The 17162-nt window shown below is 58.5% G+C and overlaps 1 protein-coding gene across 7 annotated transcripts in view; it reads left to right on the plus strand.

Annotated features, from left to right (window-relative positions):
* AHDC1 (AT-hook DNA binding motif containing 1) overlaps positions 1-16052 on the plus strand; it is a 63881-nt gene extending 47829 nt beyond the window's left edge. For 6 of the 7 annotated variants that reach the window (XM_082397751.1, XM_082397752.1, XM_082397749.1 and 3 more), the window contains 4 exons: positions 500-611; positions 757-794; positions 1191-6098; positions 15915-16052. In XM_082397751.1, the coding sequence (XP_082253877.1) occupies positions 1265-6055 (4791 nt within the window). In that variant the 5' untranslated portion in view covers positions 500-611; positions 757-794; positions 1191-1264 and the 3' untranslated portion in view covers positions 6056-6098; positions 15915-16052. Of the gene's footprint in view, positions 1-499; positions 612-756; positions 795-1190; positions 6099-6438; positions 7112-15914 lie in introns of those variants that run through there. The other variant, XM_082397750.1, reaches the window with a different exon arrangement.
* Positions 16053-17162: the final 1110 nt, after the last annotated feature.

The raw sequence follows: 17162 nt of genomic DNA on the forward strand, positions 1-17162 counted from the left end.
GATGGTTTCCTCGACTGTGAAAGCGGGGATGATAATCGTATCGATCTCAGGTTTGCAGGGGGGTTAGGTGAGGCAATCCATATAAAGCACTTAGTCCAGTGTTTGGCAGCAGAGAAAGTGTCCCCAGAATATGAGCTTTTGTCGTTGTTGACTCCCTGGTATGATTTGTTAAACCTCTGACCTCAGGCACTCTTCAGTTTTTCTTTGCAGCTCTTAACCCGCTAATAATTAAGTCACTTACAATAATCTGATAAGTGTTTGTCTACCCAGTCCTTGTGCAAAGTAGGCACTCCATAAATAATGAGCATATGAATGAGTGAATGATGTTACTTCATCTCTGAGCCTCCATTTCCTCATCTGCAAAATGGGGTTATTAATAGCCCCTACCTCGCAGGATTGGTATGAAGAATTAAATGAAACGATGCCTGGACAGCTTCCAGCCCAGTGCCTGGCGCGCAGTAGGTGCTCACTAAACCTGAGCTGCGGTGGTCCTTTCCAGGCGCTGTCCACGCCCCGAGGCCTGGGCTCAGGCCGAAGCTGCTCCACAACACCCCCAGCTGACAGCCAGCGACTGGCAGAGCCCCCAGGTACGGGGGCCCTCTCTCTTTCAGGTCAGCTGGGCGTGCGCTGGAGGGAGTACTGGGGGAGCTGGGGTTGGTATGCGGGGGAGACTGGGCCCCGTGGGCAGGTGGGCAGTGGTTGGGCTGTGGCCAGCAGACCACTGAGATCTCCTCTTGCCTGTCTCGTTGCCCACAGAGATCTCCAGTGTGACAGCCCAGGCGGCAGAGCCGAGGGTGAGTGGCCGGGGTTCTCCTAGAGCCCTGGGGATGGGGCAAGAAGGAAGAGGCCGTGTCCTTGATAGAACTTCCGGGCCCTCTGACAGGGGCCTGGCCCTCTCCTGACGTTTGATCCACCTTGCTGATGGGCTTTCCTCTCAAAAGCGGGTGAACTGTTCTCCCCCAGCCCTTAGCCAGAGTCTAGACAAAAGTGGGTGAGCTGTCAATAAGTGGAACTGGGGCCCATGGGGGTTCACGATGCGTGTGGTGGTTTAGGAAAAGCTGGGGGTCAACGAGGGGATTGGGCTTCGGGAGGGGACTCAGGGGAGGGGTGCAGGGGATCACTGAGGTCATGGGGAGCTGATGAGGACTTAGGCGTTTGGTGAGGGACCTCCTGCCTGTCCTGCCCGGCAGGTCCTGGTCCCGGCTTCTCGCACCCTCATGTCAGCCCCGGCCCCGCCCGGCGGCCCGCGGAGGACAAGGTCAGGATGCGTGTGAAGCCCCAGGGCCTGGTGGTGACTTCCAGTGCCGTGTGCAGCTCTCCTGACTACCTCCGGGAGCCCAAGTACTACCCCGGCGGCCCCCCCACCCCCCGGCCCTTGCTTCCCGCCCGGCCCCCTGCCAGCCCACCCGACAAGGCCTTCGCCCACACCTTCTCCGAGAACGCGCGCCCACCCCCACGCCGGGACCCCAGCACCCGGCGCCCACCAGTCCTTGCCAAGGGGGACGACCCGCTGCCCCCGAGGGCGGCCCGTCCTGTCTCCCAGGCCCGCTGCCCCACCCCCGCGGGAGACGGCAGCAGCTCCCGACGGCGCTGGGACAACGGGCGGGTGAACCTGCGTCCAGTGGTCCAGCTGATTGACATCATGAAGGACCTGACCCGGCTCTCCCAGGACCTGCAGCACAGCGGTGTGCACCTGGACTGCGGTGGCCTCCGGCTCAGCCGCCCACCTGCCCCGCCCCCCGGGGACCTTCAGTATAGCTTCTTCTCCTCACCCAGCCTGGCCAACAGCATCCGCAGCCCTGAGGAGCGGGCCACCCCCCACGCCAAGTCTGAGCGGTCCAGCCACCCCCTCTACGAGCCTGAGCCTGAGCCTAGGGACAGTCCCCAGCCCGGCCAAGGCCATAGTCCCGGAGCCGCGGCCGCGGCCACCGGTCTGCCACCAGAGCCCGAGCCAGACGGCCCTGATTACTCAGAACTCGCTGACGCCGACATCCTGAGTGAGCTGGCCTCCCTTACTTGCCCTGAGGCCCAGCTGCTGGAGGCCCAGGCCCTCGAGCCACCATCGCCTGAGCCAGAGCCTCAGCTCCTAGACCCCCAGCCCCGCTTCCTGGACCCGCAGGCACTAGAGCCGCTCGGGGAAGCTTTGGAGCTGCCGCCCCTGCAACCTCTTGCTGATCCTCTGGGGTTGCCGGGCCTGGCTCTACAGGCCCTAGATACCCTGCCCGACTCCCTGGAGTCGCAGCTGCTCGACCCTCAGGCACTTGACCCCCTGCCCAAGTTGCTTGACGTCCCTAGCCGCCGTCTGGAGCCCCAGCAACCCCTGGGACCCTGCCCGCTGGCTGAGCCCTTGCGCCTGGACTTGTGCTCACCCCATGGCCCCCCTGGGCCTGAGGGTCACCCCAAATACGCCTTGCGGCGCACCGATAGGCCAAAGATCCTGTGTCGCCGACGGAAAGCCGGACGGGGACGCAAGGCAGAAGCCGGCCCCGAGGGCCGTCTGCTGCCCCTGCCTGTGCCCACAGGGCTGGCGGCTGCCCTGGCTGAGCCCCCGCCCCCGCCCCCGCCCCCACCTCACGCCCTGCCCGGCCCAGGCCCAGTCCCAGAGCTGGAGCCCGAATCCTCCCAGACCCCAGTGGTCCCTACCCGCAGAGGCAAGTGCCGGGGCGTGCGGCGCATGGTGGTCAAGATGGCCAAGATCCCTGTGTCACTGGGCCGGCGGAACAAGACCACGTACAAGGTGTCGTCTTTGAGCAGCAGCCTGAGCGTGGAGGGCAAGGAGCTGGGCCTGCGCGTGTCCACAGAGCCCACCCCGCTGCTGAAGATGAAGAACAATGGGCGGAACGTGGTGGTGGTCTTCCCACCCGGCGAGATGCCCATCATTCTCAAGCGGAAGCGCGGCCGCCCTCCTAAGAACCTGCTCCTGGGCCCCGGCAAGCCCAAGGAGCCAGCGGTGGTGGCGGCCGAGGCAGCCACTGTGGCGGCAGCCACCATGGCCATGCCGGAGGTGAAGAAACGGCGGCGGCGGAAGCAGAAGCTGGCATCTCCCCAGCCGTCCTACGCAGCGGATGCCAACGACAGCAAGGCCGAGTACTCAGACGTCCTCGCCAAGCTGGCCTTCCTGAACCGCCAGAGCCAGTGCGCTGGGCGGTGCTCACCGCCCCGCTGCTGGACACCCAGTGAGCCCGAGTCAGTGCACCAGGCGCCCGACACGCAGAGCATCTCCCACTTCCTGCACCGTGTGCAGGGCTTCCGACGGCGAGGTGGCAAAGCAGGCGGTTTTGGTGGCCGGGGTGGGGGCCACGCGGCCAAGGCGGCCCGATGCTCCTTCAGCGACTTCTTTGAGGGCATCGGCAAGAAAAAGAAGGTGGTGGCCGTGGCAGCCGCTGGGGTCGGGGGCCCTGGCCTCGCTGAGTTGGGGCACCCACGCAAACGGGGCCGGGGGGAGGTAGACGCCGTGACTGGGAAGCCCAAACGCAAGAGGCGGTCCCGGAAGAACGGGACTCTGTTCCCGGAACAGGTGCCCAGCGGCCCAGGCTTTGGGGAGGCGGGCACCGAGTGGGCCGGGGACAAGGGTGGTGGCTGGGCCCCTCACCATGGGCACCCAGGCGGGCAAGCTGGCCGAAACTGCGGGTTCCAGGGGACCGAGGCCCGGGCCTTTGCCTCCACTGGGCTAGAGAGCGGGGCTTCGGGCCGTGGCAGCTACTACAGCACAGCCGCACCTGCGGGCCAGACGGAGCTCAGCCAGGAGCGCCAGAACCTCTTCACCGGCTATTTTCGCTCCCTGCTCGACTCGGATGACTCCTCCGACCTCTTGGACTTTGCCCTCTCAGCCTCTCGCCCCGAGTCCCGGAAGGCATCAGGCACCTACACAGGGCCCCCCAGCAGCGCCCTGCCCGCCCAGCGGGGCCTGGCCACCTTCCCCAGCCGGGGAGCCAAGGCCAGCCCGGTGGCGGTGGGCAGCAGCGGGGCTGGGGCGGACCCCTCCTTCCAGCCGGTTCTGTCCACTCGCCAGACCTTCCCGCCGGGCCGGGCAGCGAGCTACGGGCTAACCGCCGGCACGTCAGACTGCCGGGCAGCCGAGACCTTCCCGAAGCTGGCTCCTCTACCTTCTGCCGTGGCCCGCTCACCTACCACGCACCCGCCCGCCAACACCTACCCCGCGCAGTACGGGGGCTACGGGGCTGGACAAAGTGTATTCGCACCCGCTAAGCCCTTTACGGGCCAGGACTGCGCTAATAGCAAGGACTGCAGCTTCGCCTACGGCAGTGGCAACAGCCTCCCTGCCTCACCCAGCAGCGCCCACAGCGCCGGCTACGCCCCACCGCCTACCGGTGGCCCCTGCCTGCCACCGAGCAAGGCGTCCTTCTTCAACAGCTCTGAGGGGGGCCCCTTCTCTGGTTCGGCCCCCACACCCCTGCGCTGTGACAGCCGGGCCAGCACGGTCTCACCCGGCGGCTACATGGTACCCAAGGGCACCACAGCCTCTGCCACCTCTGCCGCATCCTCGTCGTCCTCCTCCTTCCAGCCCTCGCCTGAGAACTGTCGGCAGTTTGCGGGGGCTTCTCAGTGGCCTTTCCGGCAGGGCTATGGAGGCCTGGACTGGGCCTCGGAGGCCTTCAGTCAGCTCTACAATCCCGGTTTCGACTGCCACGTCAGCGAGCCCAACGTGATCCTGGACATCTCCAACTACACGCCGCAGAAGGTGAAGCAGCAGACGGCCGTGTCCGAGACCTTCTCCGAGTCGTCCTCCGACAGCACCCAGTTCAATCAGCCCGTCGGCGGCGGTTTCCGGCGTGCCAACAGCGAGGCCTCGAGCAGCGAGGGCCAGTCGAGCCTGTCCAGCCTGGAGAAGCTGATGATGGACTGGAACGAGGCATCGTCCGCCCCCGGTTACAACTGGAACCAGAGTGTCCTCTTCCAGAGCAGCTCCAAGCCAGGCCGCGGACGGCGGAAGAAGGTGGACCTGTTCGAGGCCTCACATCTGGGCTTCCCGTCAACCGCCTCGGCCAGCGCCGCGGGCTACCCATCCAAACGGAGCACCGGGCCCCGGCAGCCTCGGGGCGGACGGGGTGGCGGGGCCTGCGCAGCCAAGAAGGAGCGGGGCGGTGCGGCGGCCAAAGCCAAGTTCATCCCCAAGCCACAGCCAGTCAACCCGCTGTTCCAGGACAGCCCAGACCTCGGCCTGGACTACTACAGCGGGGACAGCAGCATGTCACCACTGCCCTCGCAGTCGAGGGCCTTCAGCGTGGGCGAGCGAGATCCCTGTGACTTCATGGGACCCTACTCCATGAACCCGTCCACGCCGTCGGACGGCACCTTCGGCCAAGGCTTCCACTGCGACTCGCCCAGCCTGGGTGCCCCTGAGCTGGATGGCAAGCATTTCCCGCCGCTGGCCCACCCGCCCACGGTGTTTGATGCTGGCCTGCAGAAGGCCTACTCCCCCACCTGCTCCCCGACCCTGGGCTTTAAGGAAGAGCTGCGGCCGCCACCCACAAAGCTGGCTGCCTGTGAGCCCCTCAAGCATGGGCTCCAGGGGGCCAGCCTGAGCCATGCAGCTGCAGCCCAGGCCCACCTGAGCTGCCGGGACCTAACGCTGGGCCAGCCCCACTACGACTCCCCCAGCTGCAAGGGTACGGCCTATTGGTACCCGCCAGGCTCGGCCGCCCGCAGCCCGCCCTATGAAGGCAAGGTGGGTTCAGGGCTGCTGGCTGACTTCCTGGGCAGGACGGAGGCCGCGTGCCTCAGTGCCCCACACCTGGCTAGCCCACCGGCCACACCTAAGGCCGACAAGGAGCCACTGGAGATGGCCCGGCCGCCCGGCCCACCCCGTGGCCCCGCTGCAGCTGCTGCTGGCTATGGCTGCCCACTCCTTAGTGACTTGACCCTGTCCCCCGTGCCGAGGGACTCGCTGCTTCCCCTGCAGGATACCGCCTACAGGTATCCAGGCTTTATGCCGCAGGCGCATCCCGGCCTGGGTGGGGGCCCCAAGAGCGGCTTCCTGGGGCCCATGGCGGAACCTCACCCTGAGGACACATTCACCGTCACCTCCCTGTAGTGCCAACTGAAGTGCCGACTGGACCTCGAGGTTTTGTTCCTGGGTGAGTCTGAGGATGTGGGTGCAGTGGGAAGAAGCCGGGGGGTGGGGGGGGGTTGGGGGGGTGGGGGGGATGAGGACATTAGAGCTTGGGCAAGGGGAAGAAGTACAGCGATGAGCAGGAAGGATTTGAGGACAAGATTGGGGACCCGAGTTGGGATTCAGGGAGTCTGGCATTAGATGTTGGGAACAGTCTTAGGGAGGAGATGGGGCCTTGGGTGGGGAACCCAGTGCGGGGCTTGGGCATTCAGGGGGTCCCATTATTGAAATGGATGGAGGACCATAGACTGGATGGGGCCATCTAGTTTGGTTCATCAAGCGTTCATTTCCCTCATCCATGCTAGGTCCCGGGCAGGGACCACCTGAGTCCCAGGAAGCACTCACCACTTGAACTCTTGCAAGGTAGGGCGTTTGCATCGCCCTGCATGTGACAGATGGAGAAAGAAGCAGGTTGGATAATTATCCGCCGAGGCCCATCCAGGATACTGACCCTGCCTGCTTCCTTGTCTCCCTGGGAGCTTCATTTAGTTCAAGATGCAGTCTGGCAAGGGCCGGGCTGAGGGTGTGGCCAGTATGTCCTTTTCTGGTCTCCCAGGGTACCCCAAAGGCTATTTTTCAACAGGGGTGTTGGGATCTCCCTGTGCCTGGGGACCTGTAGCCAGCGGGTCTATCCCCAGGCAGGATGTTTCCTACCTAGAAAAAGCCAGTCCCTTTCCTGAAGCCAAATGCTTTTCTTAAGAATTCCATTAGGGAACTCCCTGGCAGTCCAGTGGTTAGGACTCCTCGTTTCCACTGCAGGGGGCGTGGGTTCGATCCCGGTTTGGGGAACAAAGATCCTGCGATCCTGCAAGCCTCACTGCGCGGCCAAAAAAAAAAAAAAAAAAAAAAAAAAAATTCCGTTAAATATTGTTAGGTATTCAGATATTGTTTTATCAGGTACTGTCACCTCCTTGAGTTTTCTTAATATTTTGTGTTTAGGAAAAGGAAAATAAAAGAGGGGAAGTGCCCCCAAAGTGGAACGGGGCAGAGTTGGAGGAATCATTTTCTTGATGAACAACCTGCTCCAGAAATGCAGCCATAACTGGCCCATGAGATCCCAGTTTTGGAACAGACCTGTTACAAAAATTGACCCAGACGTGGTGGGTGGTGATGGAGTGGGCTGGGGACCTGTTTGAGCCCCTCACTTCCCCCCACCTCTGCTACTACTACAGCCTCCTGGGAGTGCCTTTTCCTGGAGAATGAATAGCAGGGCTCCTGGAAAGCCCCGTCCCTGCTCTGGGAAGGCTATTCGAGGCCAGGGTGACTCAGGGTCCTGAAGTCATGTCAGTGGAAACTTATTACCCCCTCTCTGCCTGACCTCAGCTCCCTTGGTGCCTGAAGATGGCAAAGGGTAGCACATGGGAGTCAAGCGGCCTGGGGAAGGACCATTCCCCAACTGGCCGACTTGCTACATGCCCTTGACCAAGCTTTTGCCCCTCCTTCGCCCACCCCCCGCCTCTGTTTCCCCGTCTGTTGAAGGCAGTTGACTTTGATAATCTCTTGGGCTCTTAAAACTCTGCATGGCATAGACAGTGGACCAGACTTTCTTGGAGGGCAGCATATTTTTCCTCCTAATGAAACCAGACCAAGATTAAAATGGCCTTCCGTTCCCCATGCACCTCATTGCAAGCAGCAGAGCCGCAGATCTGAAGCAGGCCAGAGAGAAGCTGCTTAGGGTTTAAAATGTCAAACTCCTGATCCTTCTCACTGGAGGGGAGATGTCTCATGGATAATCCAGACATGTGAAATAATCAGAAAACCTTTCCTCCTGGGCTCTGGGTGGGAAAATAAACGGGTGAGGGGGCTGGGTGTTTGGGCAGGTCACGGCTCAGTGAGATACATAATGGAACCACCCAGTGAAGCCTGAATGCAGGAGGAACTGGGATGCCATCCAGCCCCACATTCTGGCCCCGCTCCCCACTCAGAGCTGGGAGTTGACAGCACTGTCCTCAAACCGATGCATTCAGTTGTTCCAGAGACGTCTGTCCAGCACCCACTGCATGCCAGGCACTGGGGACACAGCAGTGAACACCTCAAACGAGGTCCTAGTCCTCAGGGGGCTTCCAGTTTAGCGGGAGAGACAGTAAACAGGATGACACAAAGTATTTGGTAATTATCGCTGTAGGAAGGACTGTGCAAGAGGAGAAAAGCTAGGAGGCCATGAGGGCTTGCAGCCAGCTGACCAGATGCTGAGGCTGATGCCTGAAAGATGAGGGGGGTGTCAGCCAAATGGGGAGTGGGAAGAGCATACTGGGCAGAGGGAACAGCAGTGGGTAAAGCCCTGAGGCAGGAAGCGGCTCAGCTTTGAGGAGCCGATGGGAGGACAGCAACACTGAGTGAGGGGGTGAGGGGGCAGGGCCAGATCATGCAGGGCATTGGAAGGAGTTTGAACTTTGTCCCAAGACAAATGGGGAACCACTGAAGCGTTCTCAGCTGGAATGTCCTGGGCCACAGTGGAGCAGGGCCGGTGTTGAAGGAGGGAGATCGGCTGCGGTAGCCCAGGCAAGCAGTGGTGGTGGCTTGGACCATGGTGGTGGGAGGGCTGTCCCCCTTCTTCATCCAAACACTCCCTCATCCAGGGCAAACCCCCCCCACCCCCCGCCACCGCCCAAGGACTGATTACAATCACTGTGGGAGTGAAGAAGCCTTGGGGATATAGGGAAGGAGAACAGTGAGGAAAAAGAGTTAACAGAGGGAGTGTCACTGTCAACAGAGGGCTTAAGCAGGGAGGACAGTGACACACTCATTCACCAACAGGCAGTGAGCCCTTTTGACCCTGGGCACAGGGGGAGCAGTCACTGAGCTTATCCTCACATCTTGAGCCCCTCCATGCCCGTCCCGATACCAGGCACGGGGAAGACAAAGCAGACGTGGCCCCTGTCCTCAGAGTGCCCATCCACCCCAAAAAAGCTAAAACGAGCACACAGAGAGCCTCAAACACCTGGTGGGAAGTGGCAGGGAGAAGCAAAGCTCGTGCACCAGGAAGGTGGGCCATGGGGTCAGAAGTCACCTCTCTGCCCCTTTGGTGAGGAAAGGGACATATATTCGTGCTTCACATCCCAATGTGAAGTAGAAGAAGAAAGCTTGGAGGAGCCAGAGTGGGGAATGTGGGACCTCAATGGTCTGGGAGCTGAGTTGATGGGACAGAGAGGGAAGTGGGGCCGGGGTTGGGGGGGACGGTGACGGAGACTTGGGCCCCGCAAACATCTTCTAGTCCCTTAGATGGAATGCAGAGCCAGACAGACTGGCTCCCCCTTGGGCCCTCAGGGCCGAAGATCAGCCCTTCCAGACCCTGGGGAAAGGGTGGGAGGGTGGGAAGGGCCCTCCAAGGTGTTTAGGGATCTCGAGTCCCCCCTCTCCTCCCTATTCCCTGTCAGGCCTGGACCTGAGGCCAAGAGAAATGTCACAGGTCCTCCAAGGTTACACCAGCTGGGGCCTCACTGGAGCAGAAGGGCGGCTTCCAAGGCCACCAACCAGCCAGGGTCAGCAGGCATGCCCGGACCTGGACCAGGCACTGGCCACTCTGGGCTTTGTCTCTCCATGTCTTGAAACCTCAAGAGGTCACCTGATCTTGCCTCTGGCCCTGGGCAAGAGGCCCTCACGTCAGGGGTCAGCCAGGCCTGCCCTGCCTCTCCTGGGCTCCTCTTCCCACTCTCTGGGGCTATCCTCCCTCCAATCCTATCTCTTGCCTCTCCTGCAGCCATTTTCAGGCCAGGCCTTCTTGTGCTGAGCCCTCATTTCCTGGAAATACAATCTCTGCATGAGCATGCCCTCTCATGCTCCTCCTCTCCCATCTCCCCACATCCCTGTGGACCCAGAAGAACCCAAGGGAGCAAGGCCCTGAAACTGCAGGGTGGTGGCTAGGAGCATGCCTGTGGGCACAAACAGGCCTCCGTGCAGAGCCCGGTTCCATCCCTTACCAGCTGTGTGACCTGGTGAGTCACGTCACCTCACTGCATCTCTTGTGAGAATTAAATGAGATTACCCGTGAAGCACTTAGCCTGTCCCTGGCACACAGGAAGCACGTAATCAGTGGTTGGTAGATGGGTGAATAAAATACCTCCCCACCGTCTGTGCGCGTCACACACCTCTGACCCTTTCCTCCAAGCTCAGGACTCCGTAGCCAGCACTCCTTCACCTGCTCTTCCTGCTTCCCTTCTAGGAAGGAGCTTGTATTCTAGTATGGGTTTGGGGCCTTTGGCAGGAGGCTGTGAAATACCACCTAGTTATATGCCTTAACAGTGGGGCTGAGTCCTCCCTGGGCGGTCCAGAGACAAGGTAAGTCACAGACCCCACACCAAGGGACCTAAAGCCTGTTGGGCAACAGGACCCAGACTCCTAAATGACCCAGGTCAGCTAGAAACTCGGTCCACACACAGTTATCCACAGCAGTCCTCTCTTTTGGTACAGATAATCTGAAAGAAGATTGCCTTGTGATTTTGTACTACATCATGATTTCTCTCCCAGCAGATTTGCCCTCCTTGTCATCCTAACTTTTGCTGCCATAGTGCCCTCTGTTTGTGCTGGAGGGCAGGAGGAAGTAGGTTAATTCTGTGTTCAACCAGCATGAACCAGGCGCCTGCCCCGGGCCAGGCATTGCATCTGGTACTAAAGGTACCACTGAACAAGATGAGCAGTGTCCTGCCCTCATGGAGTTTACAGCCTTGAAACAGGTGTTCATTACAAGCCTCCATGTGGGCATCACTCTCCAGGGGAGGGACTGAAATGCTCCCACCGGAAATACCAGGGACCACCCTCCTGAACCACGGGCAGGGCAGACAGCAAGAGCTTCCTGCGGGGGGCCGGGTGGGGGGCGCAGAAAATGGGTCTTGAACAAATTTGAGGCTTCGGAAGCTATAGTCCTAGCTCAGCCACCTGGGTCAGCGCAACCAGTGTGTGCCAGGTCTCTGCCCCAACACCTGCCCCCGCTTCCTGAGCCCATAGCCCCCACTGTGGCTGCTGAATGTCTTTCAGCATTTTGGGATGCGTGGTGTCTGGAGCAACCGCCCCCCGCCCCGAATATTTACTGGATGAATTGATTAAAACATGTCTGCTCTTGTGACTTCATTGCTTAACACCTTTTGATTGCATCCTCCCCTCGCCAGCCTCCTTGCCTCCAAAATAAAGGCCCGACTTCCTAACCTGGTATTCTGGGTATTCAAGGCTGCTTCTTCAGCCCTGACCTCCTGCTCACACAGCCTCCCTTTCTAGCTCTGTACTGTGGGGTCGGGAGGGAGCTTTCCAGGCCCTTTCTCCAGTGTGCCCTGTGTCTTTGCTTTAGCTGTTCCCTGGCCTGGGCCGCCCTTTCCTAGTCATCATCCATCTCCCACCTGTCATTTCCTATCTTTCACTCAGACACTGCCTCCTCCAAGAAGCGTTCCAGGATCCTTCCCAGGCACAATTAATCTCCAGCCCTTTATGCATCCATGACAGCCCTTCCCGGGAATGTCTTCCTCACCATGCCATCAGCTCCTTTAGGCTGGTTACTCATCTCTGTGCACTGTCCCTGTCTCCCCAGTGTCTCGTCATGCCGGGGACACTTCAAGGGTCAGGATTTTTTTTTTTCCTGGAGTCAAAGAAGGGCATGTAGACTAGGGAGAATTGTGAGAGAAAAGGTTAGGCATCGGGGAACGGGACATGAGCTGGTTTCTCTCAACCCTACTGTTATCAGATGCGCTCCTAAGGATGAGGCAGGGGAGGGGTGTATAAATAAACCAGTTCCAACTCTCAGGCTAACTGGGCTTTTGGAGTTCTGTAAATTCAGCGCCTCCCAGTTTACAGAGAGGAAGAGGGACTCGCCCAAAGACACAGAGCCACCCAGGCAGGGAAGCACGGAAAGGTAGAGCCAGGAAGGTCCCTTGGGGATCACCCAGTTCCATGTTCTTGCCGCTTCCTCAGCCTCCACTCAGTTGCATGCCCAACACATACCCAGATGTGGGACAGATGTCCTTACATAGACATCTCCGATCGGGAGGGTGGAGGGTGTGGGTGTTCGTGGTGGGGGCGTGTATAGCCTCCTCCCAGGACAGGTAAGGAGTGTGAGGCTCTGAGAGGTGAGAGATACGCACAAGGTCACACAAGCTTGGTGGGCAATCATGGATGTAAACCCCATTTGGTCCCACTAGCATCCCTCTCTATGCCCCGCAGTGGGGGAGGTAGGAGAAGATCTCTAAGGAGGGAATGACTGGCAGAGCTAGAGTTTAAGGAATGCCTCTAGTCACTGGTGGACAGATTTTGAAAAACTTCCCTGGAGTGAGGAGGAGAGCCACACACCCACCCACACGCCACAGACTACCCAACCCCAATTGGAAGCTTCATCCCTCAGAGAACTCTGGGTCCAGAGGATATCTCCATCTGTCAGGTGTGGTCTGGGCCTCAGGGAAGCAGTATCCTCTCCACATTTAAGGGACTCAAAAGCCTGACTTTGCCTGAAGACATCAGAAGGGCTGGATCAGCCTCCCTGGGCAGCTGTGGTTTGTCTCTGACCCCTTGTCTTTGGTGCTCTATCTCAGTGCCTGAAGATCTCTGCCATTCCCTGTTCAACCCCCTTATTTTACATAGAAACTGAAGCCCAGAGAGGGAAAGGACTTGCCCTAGGTCACACAGCATATCCGTCTCTCAAATCCTCATGCACTCTTTGCCTTCTGCTCCACTGCCTTGTTTGATGCTGAGACCCCTTTCTGGAGGGTAGAGACTAGAAGGTGGGGTTAGAGCTTAGCTCACGGCCTGGCAGTTAGTGGCTATGAATACATGTCTGCTGGTTGCTTGAATGAATGCTCCTTTTGCCGGGGAGAGCAGCTCTCTTTGGACAACCTGATTTATATGTGATCTGTAGCATTTTAAATCCCTGCTCGGCTCTCCCTTGGCACCCCCAGCGCCAGCGCCCACTGACAGGCAGAGACCACTTAAAGCCCTGGCCTCACAGATGGTAAAACTGCTGGAGCATGAGACTCTGGAACGTGCAGTCCTTCGTTATGGAGGCACTAAAAGGTTAAGTCTCGTGAACAATGGCTGGTGTCCTAGGGCGCCAGCCACATGCTGGCATCGGGGATGCGGAGGTACCCCACGCAGGTCTCTGCCCAGGAGGAGCACGGAAGGGAATGACAAGTGCCCCAGTAGCTATGGTAACAGGGCGGTCTGAGGAGGCGTCTGGAGATGTGCAACACCTGAGCTGGACCTTGACTCGCCGATCGGACTTAGACCGGTCACGGCTCTGTCATTCAGTCGGCACACATTGTTGACCCCAGCATGTGCTGGGCGCCGAAGAGCCACAGTCCCTCCCACCAAAGCTGGGTGAGATGCCCGCGCTGTGCTCCCTGAGTCCCCCAGGGCTCCTCTTGACACACCCCCATCTCCCTGCGTGTGATCGCCTGGTTTGGGGTCCGCTTTGCTTCCCTCTGTGCTCTGTGAGCCCCTCAAGGGCAGGGACCAGATCCGTCTTGCTCTCTGCTTTGTCTCCAGTGCCCAGCACTGGGCCACCTGGCCCAGCAGCACTGCTTCTGTTCCGTGGCGAGTTGAACCTGGTGAAGTCAGGGTTCTGCATGGCCATAGCGTTCTGCTTTCTCCCTGGCTCAGGAACCTCTGGTTTTGATTCTCTCCCCATCCCCCACCCCCCACCATCCCCCCAGATTCTGGCCAAGTCATGAAAGCTGGGGAGGGTGGTGTGAGGAGGAAGGTGAGACAGCGGTGGCTTAGCAGAGGGTGAGAAAGCCTCCCTGCTGCCTGGCCGCCGGCACCACGGGAATGGTTCTGGCAGGAGCTGCCTGCTGGGCTGAGATCACCATGGAGACCTGGCTTGGAGAGGGTCACTGGCAGTGGCTAAGGGCTGGAGGGGGCGGGGGTGACAGGGATTTGTGCAGAGGCTCCCAGCCTGCCCCGGGGCCCTTAGGGGGAGCAGGGGAGGCTGGGGTTCAGCACAGTTCGCTTGCTAAGTCGTTTGGAGCTGCCCATCCTAAATCTCCCCCTCACTTGTCACCCCAATACACCATATCTGTCACCCCAACAGAGGTTCCTTAGCTTGGCAGCTGTTCTTCAACTGCAGTAAAGCTGTCCTACAGATAGATGCCCCCAGCCATCCAGCTGAACCTGTCCCCCCACCCTGTTTATCACCCTAACTGGAGAACTGACACCCACCCCAACTGCATCCCCTGCCCCAATCACCCCAGTTGCAATACAGCTTTTCTCCCCCATCACCCCAGTTGTAATACAGCTGTCGCCCTAACAAGCACACCTCTTACCCCTACGGCTAATATTCCATCCTCCCCTCACCAGCAGGAGACCTGACAGCTTAACAAAGATGCAGCTCCTACCCTCCCCCTCATGCCTCTGCATGCCACCTGGGCTGAGGCACCAGGATGGGGTTCTGTCCCACCTCCCAGGAGCCCACCTGGCTCCCTGAGGGGAGTCCTGGCAAGTCCAGCCTGGGGACAAAAGTCTTCCCGGGGGCTGATTGCCCAGCAGACAGCAGCCAAGGCTGAGCAGAATTTAAATGTGGCCCCGTTGGAAAGAGGAGCCAAGAAAGAGGACAAGAGAGGGAAGGCTTTCTGTGGCCGCCTGGTTCCTGCAGGGGTGGGGGAGGGTGGATGGCTTGCTGAGGAGTCTCAGAAGGTGGTTTTAGGACCCCCACGCCTGCCCCTTAATTTTGGTGGGTTGGTCACTCACCCAATGTAGGAGACATGAATTTCAGGGCTCTGAGAAGAGGACAGAGCTCTAAAAGAGCCAGGCTAACGACTGGAGGTCTTGCGAATAACTGAGCCCACCCCTTTCCACTGGGTATCTTCCCACTCACCCCGGCAAAGCTAGGGGTCTGGATAGGGAGTCAGGTCCCCAGAGCCCTGCAAACATAATTAGGACCGACCATCTAGGGAAAGAGGGTACTTGAGATCTCTATTGTCTGGTGACTGTAGGGACTGGGGGACTCGAGATTTTCTGAGCTTCAGGAAGGCGGGGTGCAGCCAAACACAGATGGTATTGTGTTGGGCAATTTCTTTATTCCTTTATTCAGACAGACTTCCTCATCACCTCACCTCTCTAAGGAACAGAATGACATTGATAGGGAATGGGGAGAAGGTTGGATTTGGAAGAAATTAAAGCAGTGGTTCACACCTGTGCTGTGCTAAGGCCCTGTCTTCGCATTATGTCATTCCTCAGAACAGCCTAGGTAGGAGGAATTACTAAACGAACTGTTAACATGAGGAAGCCGAGGCTTGGGGAGCCTAGCTGGCCCAGGCCCCATGAAGATAATGACTAGTACTAATTAGTATCACTTATGACACATTTATGGACCAGGCTTAATCTGCCTCAAACCACTGAACCTTCCCAACAAATTTACGGGATAGTTCTGTTATCCCCTTTTTACAGATGAGTAAACTGAGGCTCACAAAGATTCACTGACTTGCCCAAGGTCATAGAGCTATTAAATGGTGGTGGCTAGCGTTTGAACTCAGCTGTGTCTGACTCAGGAGCTCAAGTTCTGAACAGATTGCACTGCCCGGAATCCCAGCTCCTCATCCAGCACATCCTTTACCTCTCAGTGGTGTGGGCCTTGGACACACACCTATTTTACAGATGGGGAAAGTGAGCTCAGAGCAGGCCAGAAGCAGTCCGGAGGCTCATGGACGGGGCCACTTGGAATTTTCTGGGAGAAGGAACAATGCAGTTCCCTTCTCTCAGAATCCTGGTAGGAACCGGGTGGAGGTCCGGCTTTTAGCCTCCCAGTTCCCAGAGCTCAGGGTCTGTCCCTGCCGCTGACTTCTGCCTCTTCTCTTGTGTTTCTCTGCAGCTTTCAGAAAACCAACGCCAAGACCCCTCCCAGCGTCCACACGGTCCTCCGGCAGGCGCCTGCCCCTCTGCCTCCCGCCCCACCTCCCCTGTACCCCCTGCAGCCCCATCGCCCCCCCACCCCTCCCTGCCCACCTCCTCCACGCAGAAGCCGAAGGTGAGCCCTTTCTGCACAAAACCAGCAATTGTAAATACTTTTTAAAAATGTACAAAACTTAAAAACAAAACACAGTTTTAGAAAAAGACAAAAAAAAGAGAGAGAGAGAGAGAGAGAGAGAACGCGAGCGTGTGCAAGGGGTTGCGAGCGGGGCCTCAAGGTGTCCAGAGCCCCTGCAAGTATGCACTGAGAAATTTATCTACAGGTCGTTTGACAAAAATGAACAATATCCTATTTATTGTATATACTGTTTTATTATAAATCGTGGATTGTATATTGCATTCTGTAAACCTGCTGTGGTCCCGTGGTGTGCAAATTCGCATGGTGGGGGGGAGGGAGAAGAACCTCTTGCGGGAGCTTTTTTTTTTTTTTTTTTTTCTTATTTTTCACTCTTTTGGGTTTTCTCTTCTGTTGTTGTTGTTGTTTTCTGTTGGCAGGACACACCCAAAGATCCAAGTTTGTATTAAAAAGAAATGAAAAAAAGCAAAAAAAAAAAAACAAAAACAAAAACAAAAAAACAACCTCGTGTCTTGTGAAAGGGGGTGAGTGAGGGTGGACAGAGTGGAAGGGGTGTGACAGCTGGGGGTCGTCACCAGCCACTGGGTCCCCAGAGGAGTTGAAATACCTTCATGTGTTCCCTCCCTCAGAGCTCTCCCTTCTGCCTGAGATCTGAGTCACCTTTGCCTCTGGGCCCCTCCCTTTACACCACAGGCCCTGGGTCTCCCCTGCCTCTGGGCTCCCCAACTGCCCCCTGGGGTTTCCTGGCCCCTGGTCCATGCATTCTGTCCCAGGTCCAAGGAGTCTGCCTTTTAGAGCTTTCTTTTGCACTACGTCCTGGGTCTCCCATGATTCTGAGACCCCTGTTCTCCCCCAAGCCCTAGGTTTCCTCTCCCTGAGGAACCCCCATTATAAATCCGGTCTTGGGTCTCCCCTGCTTCTAGACCCCCTTACTCCATCCTCAATCCCAGGTCTCTGACTCCAGCCCCTTCATTTGTCCTGTGTCCCCTCAGCCTTTGGGCCCCACCGTTGTACTCTGGTTCAGGATACCTGTCTTTGAGACACTCAATCCATCCTGAGCGCAAGAACCCTTGT

The sequence above is a fragment of the Balaenoptera borealis genome (genome assembly GCF_965194805.1).
Source record: "Balaenoptera borealis genome assembly, chromosome: 1".
In the NCBI taxonomy this organism is placed as follows: Eukaryota; Metazoa; Chordata; class Mammalia; order Artiodactyla; family Balaenopteridae; genus Balaenoptera; species Balaenoptera borealis.